Source organism: Neolamprologus multifasciatus, chromosome 7 (assembly GCF_963576455.1).
Source record: "Neolamprologus multifasciatus chromosome 7, fNeoMul1.2, whole genome shotgun sequence".
Lineage (NCBI taxonomy): Eukaryota > Metazoa > Chordata > Actinopteri > Cichliformes > Cichlidae > Neolamprologus > Neolamprologus multifasciatus.
The window spans coordinates 41,785,997-41,812,891 of record NC_140445.1 but is presented as its reverse complement, the minus strand read 5'-3'; the positions used below and the strand labels follow the sequence as shown (position 1 = coordinate 41,812,891).

Below are 26,895 nucleotides of genomic sequence, written 5' to 3'. Positions count from 1 at the left end.
CAAAAACAAACACTCATGCCTTTTCATTGCTACGTTTTCATGTGTCTTTTTAAGTAATGGCTCCTCTGACACACACACACACACACACACACACACACACACACACACACACACACACACACACACACACACACACAGTATGTACAAAACAAAAAACACAAGACCTGACCTGTCCTCGACACACACAAAAGAGCATTTCTAGAAAGCCACAAACTCTACGTGGTAATCTGAGAGATGAGATGAGAAATATAGTATGTTAGTTATGATGTTTAAGATTAGGCTCCGAGGCTAGGAAACCTATGTATTAAATTGGCATATTTAAGGGCACACCCCAGAAATCGAAGGATTTACAGAGGACTTCCCAAAAATGTAACTAACATTTACTTAGTTTCTAGAGACCATTTATTAGCCTGAGTCTTTCTTTTGTTTCTTTTGTGTTTTGTGTGTCTTTGTTTTGTGTTTGTATGTGCGTGTGTAAAGAAGGTGATAAAACATTTGCAAGTTTGTCTCTGTACATGACTCCACCTGACAGAAGAGAATAGGAGAGGGAATGTTACTTGGATTTTACCCTTCAGTGTGTTTTGGTTTCATTTCAAATTTGATCGTAGTTTTTGTTTGTTTGTTTGTAGTGATTTAAATGTGAACATGAACAAGGATAGCACTTAATGGAAATACAAATTTGGGTTCTTCACTAAAGAACTTCTTTAGTGAAGTTCTTCACTAAATTGCTGAATAACATTGTGTCCCATTGGCAGGTCAGCTGGTTAAAGGGATTCGTTTTGGATTAGTCTGACAATAATGATTAGATGCTTTTCAGGAATCTTAGCTTTGTTGATCATCTTGTGCTTTCCACATGTACAAGGGTTAACAGAGCCAGGTGTTTATGTAGATTCTTAAAAATAATAAGAATGTTTTTCCCACTCCTATAGCAAATCAGCTTCAGATATCACGGCTTCATTTGACATGAAATAAGACGAAAACTGGCCTCACACAGCCATAAAAGCCACTGTGTATGTAACTAGCTTCAGTTCCTGAGTAGTGAATGAAAACATTTTGTCAAACCATTTGGATTTATAGTTGAAAGTCTGCACTTCAGTCACATATTGACTAACTGCAAATCCACCGTGTGGGTGTACAGAGGCAAAACTACAAAAACTGTCTGTGTCAAACAAATCGCGGACCCAACTCTATCAGCCTGATCTTTCACCTCGAATGCAAAGTACTTGTATAGCCAACTCTTACTTTGACTCTTTTCTTATCAACAGGTCAGAGCTGAGCTTCCATGACAGCTACACTAGCTTTTTGGGTGCTTGTTATTCTTAAGGATGAACTGGAACATTTGTGGGAATGCGGTTCCAGAAGAACTGCAGCCTTGGCAAATAAATTACCTACAGTACTATTCATCCATCCATTTTCACCCATTTATCGAATTCATGGTTATTCATGGTCGCAGGAAGGCTGGAGTCAGTCCCATCGGCCATAAGGTGAAAGTGGGGACATGGACACAGGGAGAACATGCACACTCCACACAGAAAGGTTCAGGCACATTGTGGATTCGAAACCTGGACTTTTTTTGCTGTGAGCAAACAGTGCTAGCCACTATACTGAAAGGTAAAACAAGTTTTGTCTGAGGCTCAGCAAGGCGAGTTAATGCTATTAACCTTCCTGTTTTCGCCCCAGAAACCCTCGGTTTCTCTCCAGCACAGGCTGACAAAAAGTCTGAGCTGAGTTGAGTGAAACATTCCATTTGACCTTAACTAGTAAAAATTTCATTTATTTATTACCAATTAAAATTTAACCATCAGAGAAAAAATTACTCATAACCATCTCACAGACATACCATTATGTACAACTACCTTCAATTTTTCCACACTATAGGCCTTCAAGCTGGCAGTAGTTCAACAGTTACTTAAAAAGCCATTTAACCCAGCTGTCTTAGCTAATTATAGGCCAATCTCCAACCTTTCTGTCATCTCAACAATCCTTGAAAGAGTAGTTGTCAAACAGCTAACTGATCATCTGCAGAGGAATGGCTTATTTGAAGAGTTTCAGTCAGGTTTCAGACCCCATCACAGCACAGAAACAGCTTTAGTGAAGGTTACAAATGATCTTCTAATGGCCTCTGACAGCGGACTCATCTCTGTGCTTGTCCTGCTAGACCTCAGTGCAGCATTTGATACCATTGACCACATATTTTATCACAGCGTGCTGTAAGTATTAAAGCTACTGCACTGCAGTGGATTGAATCCTATCTAACAGACTCCAATTTGTTTGTGCAAATGGAGAGTCCTCTTCACACATGAAGTTTAATTATGGAGTTCTACAGGGTTCAGTTCTAGGACTGATTCGGTTTAGGCATAGCATAGATTTTCACTGTTATAAAGATGACCCACTGTATATATCCATGAAGCCAGATAACACTCAGCAATTAGTTCAACTGCAGGGATGTTTTAAAGACACAAAGACCTGGATGACCTCTAACTTTTTAACTTTCTGTTTCTAAATTCAAGTATAATTGAAGTTATTGTACTCGGCCCTGAAAATCTTAGAAACATGGTATCTAACCAGATTCTTACTCTGGATGGCATAACCTTCGCCTCCAGTAACGCTGTGAGGAAAACTGGGAGTCGTTCTTGACAAGGATATGTCCTTAAATATGCATATTAAAAAATATGTAGAACTGCTTTTTTCCATTTGTGTAACATTTCTAAAATTAAAAACATCCTGTCTCAGAGTGATACTGAAAAACTAGTTCATGCATTTATTACTTCTAGGCTGGACTACTGGACTACTGTAATTCATCATCCTAAAAACTCCCTGAAAAGCCTTCAGTTGATCTAAAATCCTGCAGCAAGAGTACTGACAGGGACTAGAAAGAGAGCAGATTTCTCCTATATTGTCTTCTCTTCACTGACTCCCTTACTTACTTAAAGATAAGGGATAAGACTCTCCTTTTTGATAAAGCATATAGTTAGAGCTGGATTAGGTGACCCTGAATCCTCCCTTAGTTAAGCTGCAATAGACTTAGGCTGCTGGGGGTTTCCTATGTTGCACTGAGTGTTTCTCATTTTCTCACCCCTTTTCACTCACCATGTGTTTATACATTTAACTGTTAGTTATTACTCACTGGCTCTCTTCGACAGCACATATTTTGTCTCCCTCACCTCACCACCAACCGGCCGAGGCAAATGGCCGCCCCCTCCCTGAGCCTGACTCGGCTGGAGGTTTCTTCCGGTTGAAGGGGATTTTTTTCCTTCCCACTGTCACCAAAGTGCTTCTCTGTATTATTGTAATAATAAGTTCTCTGAGGCGACTGCTGTTGTGATTTGGCGCTATAAAAAGGAAACTGAATTGAACTGTACCTTGTTTAGTCGTGGTTGTCATTTTCTATCTTTCTACTCCCTTTTCTGTCTTTCTGTTTGCCCTCACAGCCCAGGTGCTCACAGGCAGCTGCCCCTCCTCCCCTGCTTGTGCTAAGTGTCTCTTTTATATGAAGTATTTCCTTCCCACTGCTGCCCTGTGCAGCCTATGGGGATCATTGCACCACTGTCCTTTCACTAATTTATAAGTCCTTTATAAATTAGTCCTTTTGGCTGCATCTGCCTTATGCTGTCCTGACCAAACAACTAGCAAATTAGAATTTTTTTAAATCTTAAAGAAATAACACAGGCATGTATGTGGTAAGTGACAGTGATGGTACTGCAATGCATGAGGGTCATGGAAGGACAATCCACTGTTAACTATGCAAACTCCACTAACTGTGTTTTGACTTTGGTGAGTTTTGTGTGTGGTTCTATAGCCAAAGCACATTTGGGATTTTTTTGTTTGTTTGTTTTTTGTGTATATGCCTGTTATCGGTGAAGCAAGCAAGAACCTGCCAACAAACTGTCCTTACACCCCCCCTCTCCCTGCCCCCGACACAAACTCACGCACACAGAGTCCCACTTAAGACAGCATTCCACAGCCTCCACATACAAACACACAACTCCTCTGTTACCTCACATTCCCGCGGCACAGCAGCCACACTGCATTTCATCCTGAAGTTGACAAAGCAACAAAAAACAGCAGAGCAGTCCTATTTTCCTTTCTTTGACCGTTTCTCTCTTCTCCCACACGGCTTCCTCTTGCTGTCTCTCTTTCTGCCCGTCTATCTCTCACTCCAAACATCTGCTTCTTTCCTTCCTCTCTTCCACCGTCAGTCTGGCCTTCCCTCCCCCATTCCTTCTTTCCTGTCTTGGCATGTCAAACTATTATTGAGAAATAGTTGTGCGTACACGGCTGATTTGTACCAGCAGAAAAAAATAACCCACCAGCCAGCTGAGCATCTAGATGAAGCTGGAAAGTGTGTCTTGCAGGGCAGTGATGTTTGCAACGTGTGCACAGCCCCAAAACAAAAGGAAAAGGCTCTATATTTGAGTCATCTGCCATAAAGCTGTGAATTACTCCTCTTGCAGTAATGTGTTAAACTGTATATTATTTCATTTTAGTGAGGAGCCATAGTGTTCGATGTGCCAAATATGTTTTTTGGAGTAAACGCCGAGTTCTCTTATTTTTGACATGGAATAAGTTTAATTAACCAGCTGTGCTTATCACTAAACACTAAAGATTAAAGAATCTGAAAAGAAGGACGCTTAAAAAAAAAAGGATACTGCGTAAAAAGGAACTCTCCACTGATTTTATGCACTGAGATCAATTAACCCTGTGAAAACAGGAGCATGATGTTTCTAGTGTTTCTGGGAGACCTTTGTTAAGCCTCACAATCATCCGTGTCGTGTAAATTACATTTTTGGGAAGTATTATATCCCAGTTCTTTTGGCTTCTTTACGGCCAAAAAAGTTGGGCCTCTCTTATACCTAAAACAATATACTCAGCAAATAAGATTCAAAATATATTATTCAAATCTCAACAGAAGTCCTCAGTAAATCTTTTGATTTCTGGGGTGTGCCCTTAAATATGCCAATTTAATAATCTATTCAGTCTGAGTACAACAAAAGGTGGATTTCCAAGCAGCCCCGGCTGCTTTCTAGAGCAGGCTTCTGCTTTAGCAAGTGAAGAATGTCTGCCTTCAGGCTATGACTAACAACAGAAACAACAGCAGTGATTTCGTAGCCTGGAGAACAGGACAGGCTCACACAGGTGTGGCCAGATATTGCTTAACCTGATGACAGATGATATTGGTAGGAACTTCTAAATAGCTGGCAGACTATTCATAACAGATAGCTGGTTGGCTGAAAACAGCTCCTCTTTGTACACAACAGTGAGAAACCGAGGCTGCAAGAATCTGAAAGTCAGAAGTCACATGGAGTGTGTTACTACTGAAGAGATTTAACTGAACTAAAGTTCATACCAGTAGCGTTTTTGATGTCGTGTTTTAAAAAATCAGGTAAATTCTTAATTCTGTCTATAGAAGAGAATACGTTGTAAGTGTGACTTAGTCTATGATATGTTAAGAATATACAATAGAGGAATGTGTGTGTGTACACACTGCATTTAATCACTCAAGACATCGCAGTGATGGAGTACATTGGAATATCATCTTAAAAAACTGAAATTTAAGAAGAAGAAAAAAACTCTCCCCAGAAATGCCACAGAAACATCAACCAAAAGTATTTGGTTTAAAATACTAATTTCACAACCACAGGATCTAACTGGAAATTTATGCAATCCTTTTCACCCATGTGCACAGCAGGATTGACCAAAAATTAGATCTCGACTTCTATTTTGACTGTTTGAAGGCGGTGAACTTTTCTGAGAAGCAACAGATATAGTAAAGGAGTGCAAGTACAAATGGTTACAGCGCCGTGCTGACGTCACAGCTTAATCACTCACATATGTTATGGAAGACTCTGCACCCAGCAGCAGATTCAAAACATTCAGTAATTCATAGCTTGTTGACTGTCCTCTAACTGCACTCTACTGTAAAGTGAAACCAAGGGTAGACATGCAGGTATATATTAACTCAACATAAAAAAAGCACTTTCTTCTCCAACCGAGAAAAATAAAGTTAATCAGTAAGTGCAAAAAACTGTGGTCAAATGGCCAATCGAGGCAACCATCTCTATCGATTATTAAAATACCCAACTTCAGAGAAAAGACTAATATGTTTATGGCTGTTTCATGATCCATCCATCCATTTGCTTCCACTTATCCTTTTCAGGGTCGCGGGGGGGGGGGGGGGGGGGGGGCGCAGCTATCATAGGGCAAGAGGCGGGGCACACCTATGGGCAATTTGAATTAATCAATTAACCTATCCCCACAAGCTGCATGTCTTTGGACGGTGGGAGGAAGCCAGAGTACCTGGAGGGAACCCACACAAACATGCAAACTCCACACAGAAAGACCCCGGCCTGATGGTGGAATTGAACTCAGGACCTTCTTGCTGTGCGGCAACAGTGGTAACCACCGTGCCACTGTGTTTGATGATAACACTCATGAAACATTTGTTATGTAGCAAATGTGTCATATGTGGCTGTAGCAAGTAGAAATCTGCTAGAATGTCCTTAAGCTTTGCAGTTACTTCACCAAACCTCTCAACCTAGTAAACCCCAAGAAATCTGTGCTCCAGTCAGTGTGAGCACTGATGCTGCTTTGTTAGAAAGCAGCATCATTACATTAGATGAAAGACGAACACCAGTGAGAAGTAGGATCAGTTAAAATGTTACATGAGTGGCTCCTACTAAGGATGGTACATCAAAATATTAATGCTTGAAAGTGCTTTGGTATTGGGAGACAGGAAGAAAGGTACAGAAATGAGTTCTTCCAGTGTAATGTTCAAGTCACTTGACTAAAGTCAAGTTTTTCTTCAACAGAACAATGGTCCAAACACAGCTCCAACCAACACGACAAGTATTTAAAGAAGGTGTACTCAGACAGACCACAATGACTCGATCTTAAGCCCAGTCCTGGCATGGCTGCCACTGTGGTACTCTGGTTAGCATTGTTGCCTGCTAATATTATGCCAAAATATTCTTGTAATAAGTGTTTTCACACCATCTGACAGAATTCACATTGTTCTGTTTTCAAAAATAAAATGTGCACATCAACATTCCTCAGTAATCTACAGAGCTAATACAGGATTAACCAAACATGCCGAGAGGACTTAAACCTTGCTCAGATTATTCTGGGCATGCACACTCTTGGTAATATCACGTCACCAGTTTCCAGAACTGAGTCAGTTTCTTGATTCATTTCCAGTGATGTATGTAGTATATAAAGTGATTTCTGCTGCTCTGAAGCACACAGATCAAATTAAACAGACAGACAGTCAACAAAATATTAATTAGTAAAAATTTTATTTTGTTTCCTGGTATGGAATTATTTTTGGCAGCAACAGTTATTTTTGTTACTTCACTTGACTGTGATACAGAAAGACTAAACCAGAGGCTGAATATCAGTACCTCAGACCTCATCAACCTGGAGGACTCATCTGATGTTTAGTTACTGTCACAAAATGCATCCAGAGGATATGCTTTAATACAAAGTATAAATCAGCTCAGGTTAGTTTTCATCAAAACACTAGTATTACTTAAGACTAGAACTATGTTAAACATTTGGAGTGAGGTCTAAGTCAAGAGTTGCAGGAGTAGCCAAAGCTTTGGTACTGCACTCATAGTTTAGAGCAGCCCACCCATGCCAATATGTGCTAATTCTGATATCATCTCCCACAGAACTCCAAACAGACTGACAATCCTAGCTACAACTATCACAGTGATGCTGGACCCAAATGAAGAATTGCTTTTTTCCAGTTCAATTTAGTGCAATCTGCCCAATTTTTGCAATCTGAAAGAGAAACTCCTACCAATACATATACAGACCAGCCACAACTGGGTACATAGCTAACACAGTGTGACTTCTGACTGTGATTATTTGACGTACTTCCCTTATACAGGATGGTGACTTCATGCACAATAGGTTCCATGAGAAGAAGGGATCCACTTGGCTGGTGTATGGGCAGCACCTCCGTGACACGGAGTCAACCCTCGACTTATTACAAATACAAGATAGCATCTATCCAGCACAGCACTAAAGACTACTGTGTTTGTTGGCTCAGTCTATGTGAGATTTGGTAAATGAGGGTAGACACCTAATCACCAAAAGTCAAAAGATGCTGGGTATGCTTAAGACAGAGAGATGGTGTTGCTGTATGTGTCAAGCGCCATGTAGGAGACAGAGGGAAATTCTTGCTGTAAGTCAGGCCTGGATGACTCAATCAGTAAGGGCAGAATACACTGACAAAGAGGTATGGGCTGACTCAGTAAAGATCTCTGGCAAATCTTAATAATGCTCATTATATGTTTATATGTATATTTCAATCCATAAGGGTAAATTAAGTTTTAATACAGTTGTAATGAATAACATGTGACATACAGCACCATCCACACATTACTACGCTGCATTGTTGCACTGGGTGAGGAAGGACTAAGGCATGCAGACAGCTGTCACTTCCACACTTAAGGCCAGCTTGAAATGACCAGTTAAGCTGACATACAGGTGTTTGGACTGTGGGTGGAAGCCAGACCACCAGGTTGGAGGTTTGAACTTAAACTTTCTTGCTGTGAGGCATCAGTGACAATCACAGTGCCTTACACTTGTAATATTAATCATGATGATAATAGAGTATCTCCGTATCATCCTGCACTATAATACTATCTTTATACTTGCAGTTGGGAGTGGGGGTGGAACAGCAATATCCATCTCCTGTGTTCACTCAGCCACTTTCCACTGTTCTCCAAGTCCCTCAGATGAGGGATTGCTGAAATCACTGCTAATATTAATCACTGGACAGTGGGTGAAACATTTGTTTCCTGCTGCATGTTTTATACAGGAGGCTCTCTCACCTCGACCACATTAAGTATTTCCAGCAGTTCCTCTGCCTCCAACTCATCCCTCGCTGTCACACCATCCGTCTGCATGTCCTCCTTCACTACATCCATGAACCTCCTCTGAGGCCTTCCTCTTTTCCTCCTCCCTAGCAGCACCCTCTTCATCATCATTTGGCCAGTGTGCCCACTCTCCCTCCTCTGCACATGTCCAAACCACCTCAGCCTTGTTTCCAAATTACTCCACGGAGCCGTCCGTCTGACGCACTCGTTTCTAATCCTCTCCTTTCTGCCCACTCCCAGTGAAAATCTTGGCATCAAAATAAAACAAACTATATAATCTCTAAAGACATTTATGAGCTTTAAGTGTTTGCTAACCTTTCTGACAATGCACCATATGCACCAAATTCTGGTAAACGATGATGCATTAATATGTTTTTAAATCGTATTTCACACTTTTTTACATGGTAGATTATGTTTAAACTGAAATATAACTGTTATAAAAATAAACACAGTCTTACTAATGATATTTATGAAGTACTAAAAGGCGTAATCCATCAATTGTTTAATATTTAACCAGCCATTTATGCATTATTCATTTAGTATCAAAATAGTATCAAAACCTAATTAATCTGCGTAACTGATTTAAAAACTATGATGTTTTACTTCATTAGGAAGAGACTGTATTCTTGGACTTTAATAAATGCTGTGGTCTCAGAGAGACTCCAAACATTTCATTATTCCTTATCCATTTAATCACTGATTTTATTCACTAAATATACCACTTGTGATTTTGTGATTCCTTATATACTTAACTGTGTGATATATCTGAAAGCACAGAAAGGCTGCTTTCGAGTATACAGTCCAAGAGGGCTATATGCTTAAACACATCTTCATTTTGTTGTGGTTGCTGGTTAGCTAATGCTAATGCAGTTTGTCTCCAGTCCTTATTTTTCACTAAAAGTAAATATGTTAAAGCACACACACACACACACACACACACACTAACACGACAGGGCAGGTTTGTGGAGTCAGTGGAAAAGGTCTGAGAGACTTACATCTAAATCACACGACACTGGAATCTTATTTCATATTGATCACACACTCGTTACAAACACAGCAATCTGCTCTACAGTATTTAACTATGTGCAACATTCCTTACAGTACTTACTTCACACACACACACACACACACACACACACACACACACACACACACACACACACACACACACACACACACACACAGACTAAGTGTTGAGCCAACATTCAGAAACAATAGCAAGGAAGGAGCAGTCTTTTTCTTTCTATCAAACAAATCCCCCCCTCCCTATCAAACCATAATTCTGTCTCTCCAGTCATCAAGTCCCCATTGTTTGAGCTAAATCTTTGTCATGTTCTGTATCAGCACATGGCATCCTGTTCTGCCTTGATTTCTGCTCACTTAACTCAACCAAGGGATTGCCTTTGACTGTCAGTTGGCCATAAGACCTACATTTCTCCCTACTTTCCTCTGAGTAAGCAAAACAACAGACCACATCTCTCTGATCTTTTTTTTCTTCTTTTTTCTCTTTCTTTTCAGTCACAAAGCCCCCCAAAATCTCCTTCTAGGTCCACTGGGGCTTCTGGCTTTAAGTGGAAAGGATAGTGGAAAAACCAAACAGCTAAATGTGGTGAATATGGCGGCTCTGTGTGCTCTGATTCTGTCCAAAAACGCACTCAAAGAAAAAAGATTAAAAGAACCAGTAGCTTTGTATCTTTAACAACTATAAGCATTAGTGACTTATGTTTTGCTATACTTTGAAATACATATTCAGCAATCCAACTTATAAGTGTGAAATTTCACTTACTTTGGATATTTTTTTTCTTAAAGCACATAACTTACAAGGTTTATTTATGCAATGGCATGCCTGAAATGTTGCTGTGTACACACAGACAGACACACACAGACACACACACACACACACACACCCTGCTGAGAGCCAACAAAAGGTAGGTCCACAGAAGAAATGTTAAATCCAGTCTCGCTCTCTCTCCTTCACTGTGCTTCCACAGCTGTGGTATAGCATGCTCTGCTAAAACACACTAAACCACTGAAATTAAAGGAGTAAGACAAACGCTAGAAAAAAAGGATCACCTTAAAGAGGCAGCATGCTGTATGGGCTGTGATTCTGCATGAAAACAAACTGTCATACACACTCACCAGATAGTTCATTTTGTCCCAAGCAAGGCAGCTGTGCTAACTCCGAGGCAGGGCTTTAGCTCAGCCCTGTGAGACTCTGTGCAACAAGATCCAAAAGATCTCCAAACTCCTCCAAGTCCCCTCCTTCACCCTCCTTCCTTCCTATGTCCTTCTCCCAACCCTCCCAGTTATTTTCCTTCTCCGTATCTCTTCTTTTGTCTTGTCCAGTCTTGTTTTCAACAGTCAAGCAGATCTCCACATAATGCCCCTGTGTGATCTCACACAGCAAGAATGAGACCGCTGCCTGCCTCATTTACTTGTACCCTCCTCGTCCCCTCTTTCTGCCTTGATCTCTCTGTCTTTGCTGTGGAAAAGAGGGCGGAGTGTGTAACCCGACACGTCACTTCCTGCTGAATCATGATATTTCCTCTGTCCACTCAGTCTATTGGCCTGAGGAGCTCTTATCATGCAAATAAGCCCTCCCAGTGTCCTTACTCTCAGGCTGAGAAAGCGTGTCAGTGCTCTGGTATGCTCATACACAGGCGCTAAGGAACATGCCATAGCTTTACTGTCTTTACTGTCAGATTGGCATTTCTTTGGCAACCAGCCTTAAAGAGCTAATGACTAACATGAATGTATTTCAGTGGATGTGACAATCAATTAACCCTTTATAATCCAAAAATCTGAAAAAATGTTCCAATTGTCTGCAGGCACTTCCCTGCCTCTAAAGAATGTTTTTCCATTATTGAAAAAAATATAAATTTGGAATAAAAGACACAGAGACAAACTACTTTCTTTTTTGATCCACGTCTGACCTGGTAAAGATCTGATGCCATATCCCCTTCTGTCACAACCCTCCCCAAGGCACTAGGAGTATACAGATTTGGGGACAGGATAGAAAATAGTACAACAGAGGGACAGCTCAGGTTCAGCTTTTTGTAGACAAAGTTAGAAACAAGGTTGAGGTGGTATGGAGATGTGCAGAAGGGGGAGGGTGGCTATACCAGACATAACTTTTACTAATAATGTTTGTTTAGCACTAAAAAATGTCAATTCAAAACTAGATCAGGAGTTCCACATGGCTGTGGATTTAATATTTTTAGTTGGAGTGGCTTCCAAGAGATCTGGACCAGGAGTCAGTCTACCATTCCTTCCTTGAACGGCCTCTTGGACACCCTGGACTGAAAGTAATAAGCCTGTAATAATAAAGTAATAAAGTTTGTAAGACTCTGTCGGTTTCCATAGACAATGAATCATCTGGGGACACACCCATACAGAAGCTTTCTGTGAAGGCATACATTCTCCATGAGCTACTAGTTTAACACTTCCCAACACACAGATTACCTTTTGTAAAGCTGCCCCCTCTTCATACATTGTATACCAATCATACCATTAACAGCCTGTATCCTTGAGCAATTCCTACACCGGAAAAGAATCGATCCTCTTCTAAGATGCAAGGAACAAAGTCAGCACAAGTACAACTATCTCTATAATGAAAGCACTCTTTCAGAGATTTTCAAATACGTCAATGAAAAGATTCGTCAAGGCTTAGAGCAAAGGTCACAAGATCACACCAATTTTCAACCATGTTCACATTAAAAAACATCTGGTAATTCTTTGTTTTTACATTCATCAGGTGCCAATCAGCTGAAAGGCAAAGAGAATTAAAAAATGCATGCCATGATAGAGTTCAGGTCTTAGGAGATTAAACCCAAAACCTACATTCAGCCAAACAGATTGGGAGTTCTTTTTAATTTACTGCAAGCGTAAATTAAATTAAGAGAAAGAAATCATTATTCAACCATTTTCTTCACTGCTTATACATTTGATGGTAGCATATCCCAGCTGCCATGGGACAAGAAACACCCTGGATGGGTCTGCAGTCTATAACATGGAAAATACAAAGAGATGGACAACCATTTATGCTCACACTGACACTTACGTTCAACATCACAACATGCAAACTCCACACAGAGAGGCCCACGTTAGCCAGCAGGTCAGGTTTGAAACAGGAACATTCTTTCTTTGACTGCATAACCACACTGCCGATCACTGTTCTGATTCAAAATCACACACAAAATCTACCCTTGGCTGCTGGGCGAGCAGCAGAGAGTGGGATAACGTGTAGGTGGGAAAGTTGTAGTTGCATATGAAACATAGCAGGCATACTGCCCCTGGAGCAGCTAACATTATCTATGAGCCAGCAGAAGTGTCAACTTTGTCCTGCTCAAGACAATGTGCGCATGCACACACACACACACACACACACACACACACACACACACACACACACACACACACACACACACACACACACGGCTTGGTTTCCATCTATGTGATGTATAAACAAAATTATGTCCATATCACAAGCATTCATTTCAAAAATCCCCACTGACCCCTCCACTTTGCTCTGCCCACACAAACAGAGTAATGTAATCAGCGTCAGCACACTCACAGCAGAAGTTTAAGTGAAATTGTTTAAAAAAAAAAAGCTCTTTGTCTAAAAGACTTTTGTTGTTACGTCTTTCATGCTTCTATCCTGGAGGTCAACAGTCTTTTTCGTCAACTATAGTTTCTTTCAGTATCAGACTGTGTGGTGTCAATACACTCTATTCACTACTCGGTTACAGCCATCTACAGCCATCTGGGCCATTATCATAAAACTGTGTCCTAAATGGCAAACTGTCTGTGCAACAGTAAAAAACCCTCCAAACACTGGAAATGTACTACATAGAGCAGAGAGTAGTACTATGTAGTAGTATGCTCTGTTTACCCAATGTGTCAAGCAGTTATTGGTCTAATACGGCAGATACATCACTAGATATTTGTGATTTAAGGACCTGGTCCTTCACATTTAAAGGTAGTAATCAGAGCTGAGCATCACATACTTTGTGATACTGGCTTATAGAGTGGCTGTAGTACGAGAAGTAGACATACCAAAACTCTTAACTGAAAAAAGAACAAAACCGTTTCAGTACATTCATATCTAGTAGTGAGTTTAATAAACTGCTGTCTAAAACCTTCAAAAAATATATTTCCTATTCTATTAGCCTCATGGCACAGACTTTTTCCTGATAGAGGGAACTCTTTGTTCTACTGTCTGACAATCAGGTCTTTGACAGCGAAGCACAATAACAGCCATTGTAGGCAGCGTTACACACTGCCTATAGGATGAGAGGCAGATAGCAATACATCGGCCATTACAGTTCAGTTTGTATACTTATACACAGAAGTCAGTCTTTTTAATTATTATATATGCATCTTCTCACCAATCATCTGTTGGACAAAAAACTTGCACTTGCATGTGCAAAAAAACCCCAATAGAACAAAAATTTAAATGCACACACAAAACCCTACACACAGTTAGGACAGTACATTGAGCTACGAACAAGCCAAGAACTCCAACACTTACACACGGTCCATATTTATGGGAAACTCCATGCAGGTCCGGCTCAAATATTGTCCTCTGACATAATGAGTATGAAAACATTTGCTTTGTTTCTACTACTAACAGTCCACTGACTGTCTCCAGTATCACTGATTACATGCAATGTATGTTTTTTTACCTGCCCAGCAATACTTTACTTTCAGCAACTTTTAACATGTCTCCAATCACAGTAGTTTGGACGGTTGTTTCAAAATAAAAAGGTCCTGGATTCCAGTCCACCAGCCAGCTACAGCCTGTCTGTGCAGGGTGCGTGTTCCTTCCTGTATATTTGCTGAATGGTTGTCAGTCTGTGTCACCCCTATGACAGACTGATGACCTGTGCAGGGTGTTTTCCACCTCCTCTCATGTGACAGCTGCGATGGGCCTCATTCCCACCGTGTTCCTGAACTGTAGAGGTGGAAGAAAAAAAAATGTCCTCTTCATTGTAACATCATTTAAAAAACTACACTGTCTGTTTTGTAAAAAGCGCATCCAAATAGACTTGATGACACCTGTTTAGCTTTACCAGTTATATTTTTCAAGGATATCACGTCTTTAAAGTAGCCAGCTGTACTGACTGTGGTTCCTCCTGATCTTACCTTCAGCAGATTACTAAAAATGAATGGGAAAGAAATTCTAAATAATGAGATGGTTCTGTGGCATGCCTCTGTCTCCCTGCTGGACATGCTTGAAGATAATAGGAAAAGATATCACTTTGATTTCCAGCATTGCACAGTCCTTATAATCACTGTGTGCAACGACAGCTGACTGGAGGGGGTGCTAGTGGGACTTACAGTGTGAATGTATCTGCTACCCTGTTGTTACTGACTACTTGCTAGTCATTATCATAGAAGCCTGTGCATTACTATTGAAGAGTGAATATTTGCATGTCAAAAATGCTTCTGAAAACATTTCAAAGCACTGAAATTATCCCATGCTGTTTAATATTTTGGTGATGAATAATAGAAAAACAGCATTTAAATACCTAAACCACAGTTTATCGAATCCCTCAGTCAGCGGGAGCCTTCTTTGTCATTCATACAATAAACAAAACTTTTTTCCGAGTTCTTCCACGTCTAACCTGTTTCTGCTGACAAACACAACGATGATTCATTCTTGTACTGTAACATAAAACTTGCATCAGCCAAGGCAGGAAGAGGCAACTCCAGGCACCCTCCTTCCACAAGTTCTACATACTAATTTTTTCTTCTTTTCCTAAACGTTTGTTTCCTCTGGACAGGTTTTTGAGGTCTTTTGAAACATCTCTTTTAGTCATCTTGGCTCGAGTTGTGCTAAAAGGTGTGCGTGTTTGAATTTGTTCAGAAGAGGAAAACCTGCCAGGTTTACACTGCAAGAAATTAAAAGGAGCTTAATACTGAACATGAATGTAAAGAGAAATCCGTTTATCTCGGATACCTTGTTTTAATAACCCGCTGGGACCAGGAATTCTTACTAAAATGAATCTCCCAGGCCTTACCTAAACCTAACCCAGGACTGGGTTAAGGTTAGGTAGGGAAGTATAACTCTAGCAAATAAACAGATCCATGTACATAGTTACATTACAGAGGAAAAGAAAGACGACAGACAAGTCCCAAAAAGCTCTCCCAGGGCTGTGCGGTCTTTTTATAGGCCATCAGAAGTAAAGTAGGCTAATTAGCATTCTGCCCCAGTATACAGTAGCAGAGTACTTCTCTGTTTTCTGCACTTTCTACTGCATACTGCTGGAATGGCATAAATCTTTAAGACGTCACAGAAGCAAACACCACATGAAAACGACCATCTCACCTCACTCTGTGTGCCTCTTGGCTTTAGAGCTGATGCTAACATTTGACTGATGACTTTTAAAGCATCAGGCTGCCTCGCTGACCTCTTGCCCTTACAGCAGCCTAATTAGCAGCGTAGCCTGGCTGCTCTTTATTCTGTATCCTTTAGAAAATAAGAGTTACCTGGATTATGGAAGGATTTTTACCATTTACCATTCCAGCTGCTACATAGCATACCAGCTTTCTGTACTCTCGGTGCGCTTTGACGGTGACACTGAATTGGATAGGTGGTTAAAAAAAACTGGACATTGCTGTGAATCTGACTAACATCACTGATACCAAAAGTGTATCTGCCCTTTCTACGTCAGACATGAAGTACAGACATGATTAGTACAGAAAAAATGACCCAGTTAAAAAAAAAAGTTTTAAAAAAATGTATTTTTAGCCATCATTTTTAACTGGTGGGTAAAAATGGAAAAATAACCCTAACTGCAAATAACCAAGTTGCAGTTAGGGTAAGTGCAACTTGGCTGGACTCTCTCTCTCTCTCACGCACGCACGCACGCACACACGCGCGCACACACACACACACGGCTTGGTTTCCATCTATGTGATGTATAAACAAAATTATGTCCATATCACAAGCATTCATTTCAAAAATCCCCACTGACCCCTCCACTTTGCTCTGCCCACACAAACAGAGTAATGTAATCAGCGTCAGCACACTCACAGCAGAAGTTTAAGTGAAATTGTTTTTAAAAAAAAAAGCTCTTTGTCTATTTGAAGCCAGAAAGGAAAGTCGGCAACGCTTCTGTCAGCAAGTTAACAGAGTATCATTACTCTATCGTTAAGACACGGGAAAATTTGATGGATTATAATTGTTATTCCAGCAGAGGTCTACAAAACCAGTCTAAACATTTAAATTATGCTTATTATAGCAAAGGTAAAACATAGGAAAATTCCTGCTTATTAACCTTAAAATTATCACTGCTGACCTGACTACAGCTGCCCTGCAGAGCTGCAGTTTCACACTTAATTCTGGTTCGGTGGACTCACACCTATTCCAAGTGTCTTTTCCAGCATTAACAAATCAGAACTTTCTTCCCCTTCTTCCCTCTCTCCTCCAGGACTGAACAGAAAAGGGTACACTCACTACACACAATCACACAGTTGCCTCTTCTAATCTCTGCACTGATTTTGTGTTGCCTTGTTTTGTGTTTGTCTAAGTGTCCTGAATGATTTTGTCCTATTCTGCAGATTGTTTTTGTTTAAGATTTTTTATTTCAACACAACATTTTTCATTCTTTCAAGTGCAGCCACGGTGGTGTTTCAAAAACAGCATCAAACATAACACTGAGACTACATGCAAATCTGACATAAGGTCCATAAGAACAAATAGAGGTGTTCTGTTTTACGATGATATGTTTTCAGGCTTGTAGAACAAAACAGTGGCAAAAAATATTGAGGAAAAAAAGATGTGATTTCCTACCTGGTGGTCTCTAATTTGGAAGATAAACTATTCTGAAGCAGTGGTGCGCCACAGTAAGAAATGACGGTCCCTTTATAATACTAAAAACTTGGGTTTAAGCCTTAAACTATCTGGACAATTCCAAATCCAGCTTCATAAAGCAGAACAATTGGTCACATTGACCAAATATAACAAGTTCTTTCTTCAGTCCAAGCGAAGGTTTAAATTTGCAGAATTCACTGAAAGTGCTCAAGAGATACCATGTTTGTAACAATGGGACGGATGGACAGACAGCCTGAAGAGTTTGTGCTAGACAAAATAAACTTGCACACTCCTATTCTTGCTTTTCACAGATCACATTTATTTTTTTTAAGACAACTTAAGATGTCAAAGATAGATGAACATCTAAATTACCATCTTATGAAAAGGCAGTATCTCCCGTCACGTAAAGCCCTGTCCCCAACTGTCACACATCACGTTTCATCATGACACTTGCACTTTTCATAGCAAACATCTCAACAGAGCATGTTAAGATCTGGCGAAAGGTGGGATTTAAGATGGTGTGTGTGTGTGTGTGTGTGTTTGTATTTAGATAGAGAGAGAAAAGGTCCTTTTCCCTAAATAGTCAATCAGTCACTCTCCACACCTACAGTTTGCACACTACATAAGCAGAGAAAGTCCTCAATGATAGAAATTCAAGAATTCAAGGAATCTTGGTGCATAGTGACGCAGTGGTTAGCACTGTCTAACAGATGCATGGATGGATTTCTAACCAGAGGAAAGACCAGCTGATTACATCACAACAGTTCTGGGACATACTGCATTTGGTCTGTAAACAGAACTCTCACATTTGGAGAACAGCAATACTGAGTGACTACCTGCTCCTAAGGCTCAACAGCAACCTTAGAAGGATTCAAGAATCCAGGACATGCAATCAGTGTGTTACCCATCACGTTCAGGTCTTGTGGATACTTGGGGTGTATACCTAAGAAGCCTGACCTGTTTGCCAGCTTTGCCCTACTGAGTGGACTCAGTAAGAGCAAAACTGAGGAGGTCCACTACTGTCTGGAACCTCACATAAAAAAATGGCAGAAATCAGAGAAGACTGGTTAAAATGTTGTATCATACAGTGTATTCTGATGATGTAGGCGCTGTCCCTTGACTCTGGTCATCACAGTAGCACCATCTGTTCTAAAACCCCATCACAACTCAGACTGTAAAGACACTGATGGCACACACATTGTGTGTCACTTCTGCCTTCGCCATTGACGACAGAAACTGACTCAACCCTTGTCTTTCTGCCAGAATCTAACATAAACCAATGTCCCTCTTTTAAAGACCGGTAGGTGGAGTTATTTGATATGATGAAGAGAAAATTGGTGGTTTTCATATCTTCTCCACTTCTACAATGTGTGCATAGACTCTTTGGCCTGTTTTTCATTTATATCAGGCCAACAGGAAGTCTTTTACTTCATTCAAACTGCAAAAATCTAATTATCGAATAATTCATTCATGTTATCCAACATAGGCTACGTCCACACGTACACGGGTATTTTTGAAAACTGAGATTTTCCGTTTTTGTTTTAAAAAATAATCCCGTCCACACGTAAAGGCAGAAATGAAGGAAAACGCTGCTAGGAACATGCCAAAGCAACAGGTGGCGATATATTCCTAACCGTGCAGAAATGTTGGCCAATCAGAAGTCTAGAAGCCTCGTGGGAAAAAGTAAACAAAGCTGGGGCATAGAAGCAGAACCGAGTTGTATGTGTGGAGGGACAGTAACTGTGTGTGTATATGTAAGCATTTAAACACTGCAGAGAGTAAAATTAACAGTAACAGTATTGTAGAAATTCATTTCACCGAAACAATAACGTGGCGCACAGTGTGACATCAAAAAAGGCGCACACCTTTGACACTGCGTTTTCTGCGTTTTCTCCATTTTTCTCGTCCACACGTAAATGCAAAAACTGAGTTTTCAAAAATATCCACCCTGACCAGAGTTTTTAAAAATCTTCATTTTCAGTGACCAAAAACTGCGTTTTTGGTCACTTTTTTGGGGTCTTGGTCACAAGCAGAGTCGTGACTTCATGTCCAACATCGACAGTGATATGGACACTGCACTGGTCCACTGTATTAAAGACAGAGCTGAGTGAGACCTACTTTTCCACCCTCACCTATAATACAAGTGGAAGAAATTAATCTGCGTCAAAGGTTTTCTGAGCTTACCCTTAAAGAGGATGAGGAGCTCAGTCAATTGGAAGGGGCTAAGAGTAGGATCCCTGCTCTTCCACATTAAAAAAGAGGCCAAACGGGTGTTTTACTCGTTTGGCCAGGACACTCTCTGGATGCCTCCCAGTTCAGGTGTTTTGGGAATGTCCATAGGCAGACTTGGGACACAATAGAGATATTTTGTCTCCTGGATTGCTTTGGAATGCCTTACTGTCCTCCTAAAAGAGCAGGTGGAGGTGGCCGACAGAGAGAGTCCTGCTTAGAGTGCTGCCCCTGGGAACTAGACCCGGATAAGCAGAACAAGACAGACGGATGGATGGACAGACTTTTTGTCAGAGGGTTTTCTTTGGATTACTCATTGTAAATACTATCACATAGTTGCTTTTTTTACATTAGCCTAATGGTAGCTCACAGGAGACTGGTAAAAGCTACTACACACAGACCACATGCTAGGGGGCTAAACAGAGCATCAGTTATAGGCTGTGTAGTGGTGGGTCTTCACAGAATACTGCCGGCAAAAAATGCTTTGTGTGTGCATTTGTCTGGCACAGCTAGAGGACAGAACACAGTAATGGACTCAACATTGTTTTCATCCTTACTATTTTGGGAACAACATTTACCCAAGAGTGTGGCAAGTAGCATTTTGAGATGTACTCATCAACAGAAAGTCTACCCGTGCTTGGTGCTGCTCAGGTTTTACGTCACACATTGCTGAATTTGTTCTTTTGAAGCAGAATGATTCATTAAATTTGTTTCAGGTTTTATGAAGGCAGCTAACTCAAAGAAAGCCTAGCTATGTTGAGTAATCTTACTAATGTCTCTGGAGAGAGATAAACACACACTGGGGAGTTTATTTCCCACTTTCAGATATAAAGAGACAGAATTTAGACTATACCAGCAGGTGAGCCTTGTTCACATATGACAGATCATTTGGTTTACTAGAATTGATAAAAAAAAATAAAAACACAACAACAACAAAAAAACAGCTATTGCAGCTGAACAGCTAAAACAGTGCGCTATTAAATCACAACATTTGACTGGCATTTGACATGACTGTCCTCCAGTCTGCACTTCTAGTCTCATTGAGCACTGAAAGCAATAATTAGGCTGTTTAAAGTGCTTTTCATTAAGCATTTATTTGAACAGGCACACTAAATGTGACAATGTGAACTGTTAATTAACACAATGTCCTGAATCTTTGAACGTGTAAATGAGGATGCATTCACTTACTTAAAAATGCAACTGCACATAAACAAAATATCAATATCTATACAAATGATACTATATAATACAGTATTCCTATATTACTATACTGTATTTTTTACTGTATATAACTCTTGCTACCTCCATACATCAACATTTTGACTTTCATTTGTCAAAAAACAACATAGTGACAACAAAGTTATTAATTAAGACTGACACATAGACATATAGATATACATTAACAGACTTATTGCATTGTATTTAAGATGAACCTGCTCTATGTTGCATTAATGCTACAGGTATTATCTACGATAGATCGGATTTTCAATGTTTCCAATGGTCTGGGTTTTAAATAAATAAATAAATAAATGAATAAATTATAGTGCTTGAATATGATTATTTTACATATTTGTAGTTGGAATCTTTTCTTCTCCCTGCTTCTGTGCAATAACTGCACATGTATAATCTAGTCTAAGTGCTGATGAGGCAGGGCTATTCATTTTCAAGTTTATTAATAACTTACATAATAAATTGAATAAGAAGAAATTAATTAAAAACATATAAATCATTATAATAATTGTAATAACTGATTAAAACTACTTAAGAGACTTAAAATAATATCATTAAAAACATGCCTAATGACATACACAATCATAAGTGTTCCAAAGAAACCTGCACTGTGCAGATGTGATGTGCTAATGTGTTCTAAATAACAAGATTTCTCCACATCTAAGACAGCGAGACTTCTGTATTACTCAGAGAAATGTGTGATATTGATTACTGAGCAATGCAATTCTTAAGGAAACACATTATGTGATGTGAACTGACATTATGCTGTCAGTTGATATCACTGCTGCTCACCTGTCACCCTCCTCCTGTCTTTAAGTCTTCAGTAAACACAATAAACATTGTGTTGTTAGTATTTGTTTGGTTCTGATGAGTGATTTTTGTTTGCTGTTAGGTTTTATGAGATCTGGATGTTTTGCTAAAAAAAAAGAATGTTTAAATCTTATATTGTCTCACTCTGACAATCTACTGTAAAGATAAATAAAGAAAAAAAGATTATGTAATCCCTAAATATTTATTCTATTCTATCAAAATATAACAATAAATAACAGGATGTGAATAATGTTGATCAGCATTGCATGTTTAAAAGAAATTAAGACATTAACAACAGAAGGATGTGATTCACTACAGGAACATGCTGAAAACCTGTCACAAAGGGAGGTAATCCTTGGATACTTTACTTATGAATATGTACATATGTATATAGATTTAACTATATCGTACTGTGGTATCATAACTATCACAACCTAAAGCTTTATTGACCTCAAATTACACCATTGTATTGTTGGAGTGCACAGTGTGGAGTGAGCAGTGGATCAGGAAGTTGGTTGTGTAATCTAATAGAAAGGTTGTTTTTCCAAAGTGTTCCTGGGAAAGATACTAAATGACCCCATTCTCTGCTCTGGTTTGTAGTGTAAAGTGCTTTTAAAGAACTGAAGCTAAAAAACAAGGACTCTATAAAAGCCAATCCATTTAACACACAGATTTTGGTCCAACCCTGACTCAAAATGTCGGCTCAGACTTTCACAACAAGAGTGCTGATCTGTTCATCTCACCTCTGTGTTAGTCCATGTTTACCACACCAGCCATTAGCTTGCAGCAGAGCTACACTGCATGGGCAACAAGGAGGCAACCAAAAACTTTAGACAGCTTAGTTGACACGACCTGCAGGCCCGGTTGGCTTTTCTCTGTCTCATTATGTTCTGAGCAACACTTGTTAGGAAACTTTCAGTAATATAACATGTCCACAGCTCCACTGATATTATTGGTCTTCTGTATGAGCTGCATTCACCAGAAGAAAAAGTCATGACTGTTACAATGAGCTGAAATTAAACCAGTGGGCAGAAATTAGGTGAATGAAGTAAATTTGTTAATTGTATTAATTTTCCATTGTTGTTTTGTCAATTCAGATTTTTAATACACACCAAATTTTTGTTTTGAATGTATCATCTGTACCACCTTTAGGTGTGCAGTCCCGCTGCAAATAGGCCAGGAAAATGTCACCGTGGATGTCAGGCAACACTCGCATTACTTCTTTAAAAGGACCACTGAGCACCGGTGTTAATAACCTGCGTCATTAACAATGGAAGCAGCACAATTCAAACTAAAGTAAGAGCATGTGCATTGTTGAGTACTCTCTGGCAAACAGACACCGTACAGCACTGGCGAGTGCGCGCGCGTACTCACGCGCTCAATGTAAAGCCTCCAGGAATTGTTTTTAAATGAGAGGTTAAGGAATGCGATAAAGACCAGCAGCACAGCTCCATCAGGGCCATCTCACATCCGCCGCTACAACATCCAAATAATGCAGCTGGCACCCAACAACACACACATATATGCATTACAACCACTGTGTGTGTGTGTGTGTGTGACCACCCCCAAAACACACACATATATGCATTACAACCACTGTGTGTGTGTGTGTGTCCACCCCCAAAACACACACATATACATGCATTACAACCAGTGTGTGTGTGTGTGTGTGTGTGTGTGTGTGTGTGTGTGTGTGTGTGTGTGTGTCCAGCCCAGAAACACACACAACTGTCGCCCACCACAGAGCCAGGCTCAGGCCTCACAGAGCTCCGGCACACTGGCTCGTCACTGTCCTTTACTAGCGGGCAGAGACTAGTTAAAGGTACACTCAACGTTAGCCTCATCAGCCATAGGCTCTCAGTCCATTTATGAATTAGAAATGCTTATAACATATTTGCTAATTATAGTGTGTAGCTGTTTCAATCGGTGCCAGGCTAACAGCAGCTATGTGACTGGGTGTGTGCTGTAGTGAGACAGCTGTCAGTGTTATGCGTGCTCCGTCCTGCTCCACAGAAAACGGCAAATATGAAACATGGGAGACGAGCAGCGACGTGTTTGCTGACATACTCACAGGGACAGACATTTTGCTGGTGCTCCTGCTTTAGACCACTCGGTGCTTCGTCGCTTGCTGCTGGTTTATTTAACACTACCAATTGTTCTTGCTGGCTCTCCAAGTGTCAGTCCTCCGTTATCCCGTCCATAGTTAGCTCCAAAGAAAAGGCAAAGGTCCGGCCGGACACGGCGGCTGTGGGCTTCTTCAGACCGGAGTGTTTTAGTGCGGGATGTAGCGGCAGCATGAAAGCCTGTGCTGCCGCCTGTGTGTCAGCAGAGCCGGCTTCCGCCTCGTCTCCTGCCGCTCCCTTCTCTGTCCCAGATTCCTTCAAGGATATCTTTATAAAAGCTTCCGCTCGGCCACAGGGACCGGAACCGCGCACATTCGTCAGAACAGCGTGCTGTCAGGTCCGTGCCGTTATCCACCGGGAGGAGAGCCGTGCCTGTCCCGGTCTACCGCCGTCCTCCAGCACGGATCATCCAGCGCTGCCTTAAAGGGACCGGCCTACATTTACGATACATGCGTGCTACCCTCTGGGGTATGCTGGGGTGTGTTTCCAGAAATACACGAAAAGACTACAGCGGTTCCGCGTCTTCGTGACCATTTACCACCGATAACCGATACAGACAACTGCTGTACCAGCCGTGCTGCTGGCCTTTGGCAGTATGAATGACATACAGCACCAACAACACCGCACTGCTGGTACAGAGCCCGAAACATGCAGACAGCGTGAACCCGCTGGCTAAGAAGAAGAAAGGAAGTTGGAAAAAGCATCCGTTATTGGGTAGCTTTCTTAGGAGATGTGTACTTTGTATCAAATTCAATTATAAGAAAACAGATGGAGTATTTTTTTTAATGAAAACATTCATTTAACAAGATCACCATTATAGGTCCATGCATTTAAATCTCTCATAAAACACCAGACTCAAAAACATCTGTGCTGATCTCTGCTTACTGAAACCCCAAGATGATCACCAAACCAAACGACAGCTATAGTACCTGCTTTGCTAGAATAAGAGAATACGTTAGTGTTCAAAAACTGGCATAGGACAATCAATAGACCTTTGAGTTTATTGTATTTATTTAAAGATGGATCAAATAAAACACACTTTGATGATCTTCACCTGATCAAATTTACACATTGCCTTTAGAATGCAGAAAATAAGAAATAAATGTGTGGATCATAGAAGTTTAAATCTTTTTTCAAAAAAAAACAACAACAATAAAACCCCCATCATGCACTCATCCGCTCCTGGGCTACAGTCTAGACTCGGAAACTATACTTCTGCATGCTTCATGTTACAAATATGGTGTTAATGCAGGAACTGAATTCATGTTCAGGAATTACACGATGGTTAGGACTGTTGCCTCACAGCAAGAACGTCTTGGGTTCGAATTCATCTGGCCGGGGCCTTGCTGTGCTGAGTTTGTATCTTCTCCCCATGTGTGCTCTCCAGGTACTCCAGCTTCCCCCCACAGTCTAAACACATGCGCTTAAGTTAACTGGTGATTCTAAAACTGAGTGTGAATAGCTGTCTGCCTCTCTGTGCTAGCCCTGTGACAGGCTGGCAACCTGGCCATGGTGTGTCCCCCACCTGCCCTATGGCAGCTGGGATAAGCCACTTAACTGGATATGCAGAAGAGAAAAGATAAAATATATGTTTATTGCACATAATGCTTATGCCAAAAGTTTCTGAGTTATAATATTTTATGATTTTTTTTAATGAACGGTGGCTATGGGAGAAATGCCACTAGTATTTGGGCTTACAGATAAAATTCAGAATCAAAGCCAAATTGGGAGCGTGTCTATGAATGAAATAAATAAAATGCTTTGCCTGCTGTGTTGTTTCAGTTGATTTCTATGGATGTTTAGGATTTTTTTTTTCTTTCAAATTCAAGCAATCTTTAACTTTTGACTTCAGAATGTCATGTGACCAGCTATAGCTGTTTTTGTTCTTAGACCAGAAAAAAAATCCAAACTCCTCAAAGTCCTGTGCACTTCTAGTATTACTGGTATATTGCCACCCACCTCTGCTTTTGTTAAGTACCAACATGAAGTTCAATAAGTTTCCATAGTTTGGATTTTTTGATTTTTGTTAATGGGTCAGTGAACCTCCTTTCGATAATGGATTAATAATGACTAATGATAATAACTCTCAAGCTACGGTTGTAGCCACAGCTGCCCTGGGGCAGACTGACAGAAGCGAGGCTGCCATATCGCGCCTCTGGCCAACACCAGTAGGCGTTAGGTGAAGTGTCTTGCCCAAGGACACAACGACCAGGACAGAGAGCCCAGGGATCGAACCGGCGACCTTCCAGTTACAGATACACTTCCCAACCCCCTGAGCCACGGTCACCCTAATGTGTGGATGTGAAGGAGCAGTGAAAGGAGGTGACTGTCCAGCCAGATGAGGTGGTTCGGGCATCTGACAAGGATGCCAGGTGTTGTGGGCATGTCCCACTGGGAGGAGGGCAGACCCATGGACATGCTGGAGAGATATCTGTTGGCTGGCCTGGGACCGCCTTGGTGTTCCCCCGGACAAGCTGGAGGAGGTGGCTGGGGAGAGGGAGGTCTGGGCTTCTCTGTTTGGGCTACTCCCCCTGCAACCCGACCCCGGATAAGCGAAAGAAGGAAGGAAGGATGAATGGATGGACAGTCACCTCCCACTCTTCAACAGAAACTGCAAGCGGTTGCCTCAGTCCCCCAGGGCTTAAACTTGAAACATCTTACTTCTTGTCTGGAGTGTGTAAACATGCTGCGCCGTATGCTAATTTCCAGTGACTCACACTCCAACTACAAATAACCAAAATCACAGCTCAGACGCTTTCATCTTGAGGCAAACCAACCATCTTCCACAAAATTTGCAATGCTC

At 40.8% G+C, this 26,895-nt stretch overlaps 1 protein-coding gene across 4 annotated transcripts in view; it reads right to left on the bottom strand.

The window, feature by feature from the left end:
- The window catches only part of bcar1 (BCAR1 scaffold protein, Cas family member), a 45,934-nt gene extending 21,419 nt beyond the window's left edge, over positions 1 to 24,515 (bottom strand). The window contains exons 1-2 of one of the 4 annotated variants that reach the window (XM_085164720.1): positions 10,040 to 10,657; positions 3,998 to 9,989 (exon numbers count right to left, since the gene is read on the bottom strand). In XM_085164720.1, coding sequence (XP_085020846.1) covers positions 3,998 to 4,036 — 39 coding nt within the window. In that variant the 5' untranslated portion in view covers positions 4,037 to 9,989; positions 10,040 to 10,657. Of the gene's footprint in view, positions 1 to 3,997; positions 9,990 to 10,039; positions 10,658 to 11,021; positions 11,754 to 24,040 lie in introns of those variants that run through there. The other 3 variants (XM_085164719.1, XM_085164722.1, XM_085164721.1) reach the window with 3 other exon arrangements.
- Between the last annotated feature and the right edge of the window lie 2,380 nt (positions 24,516 to 26,895).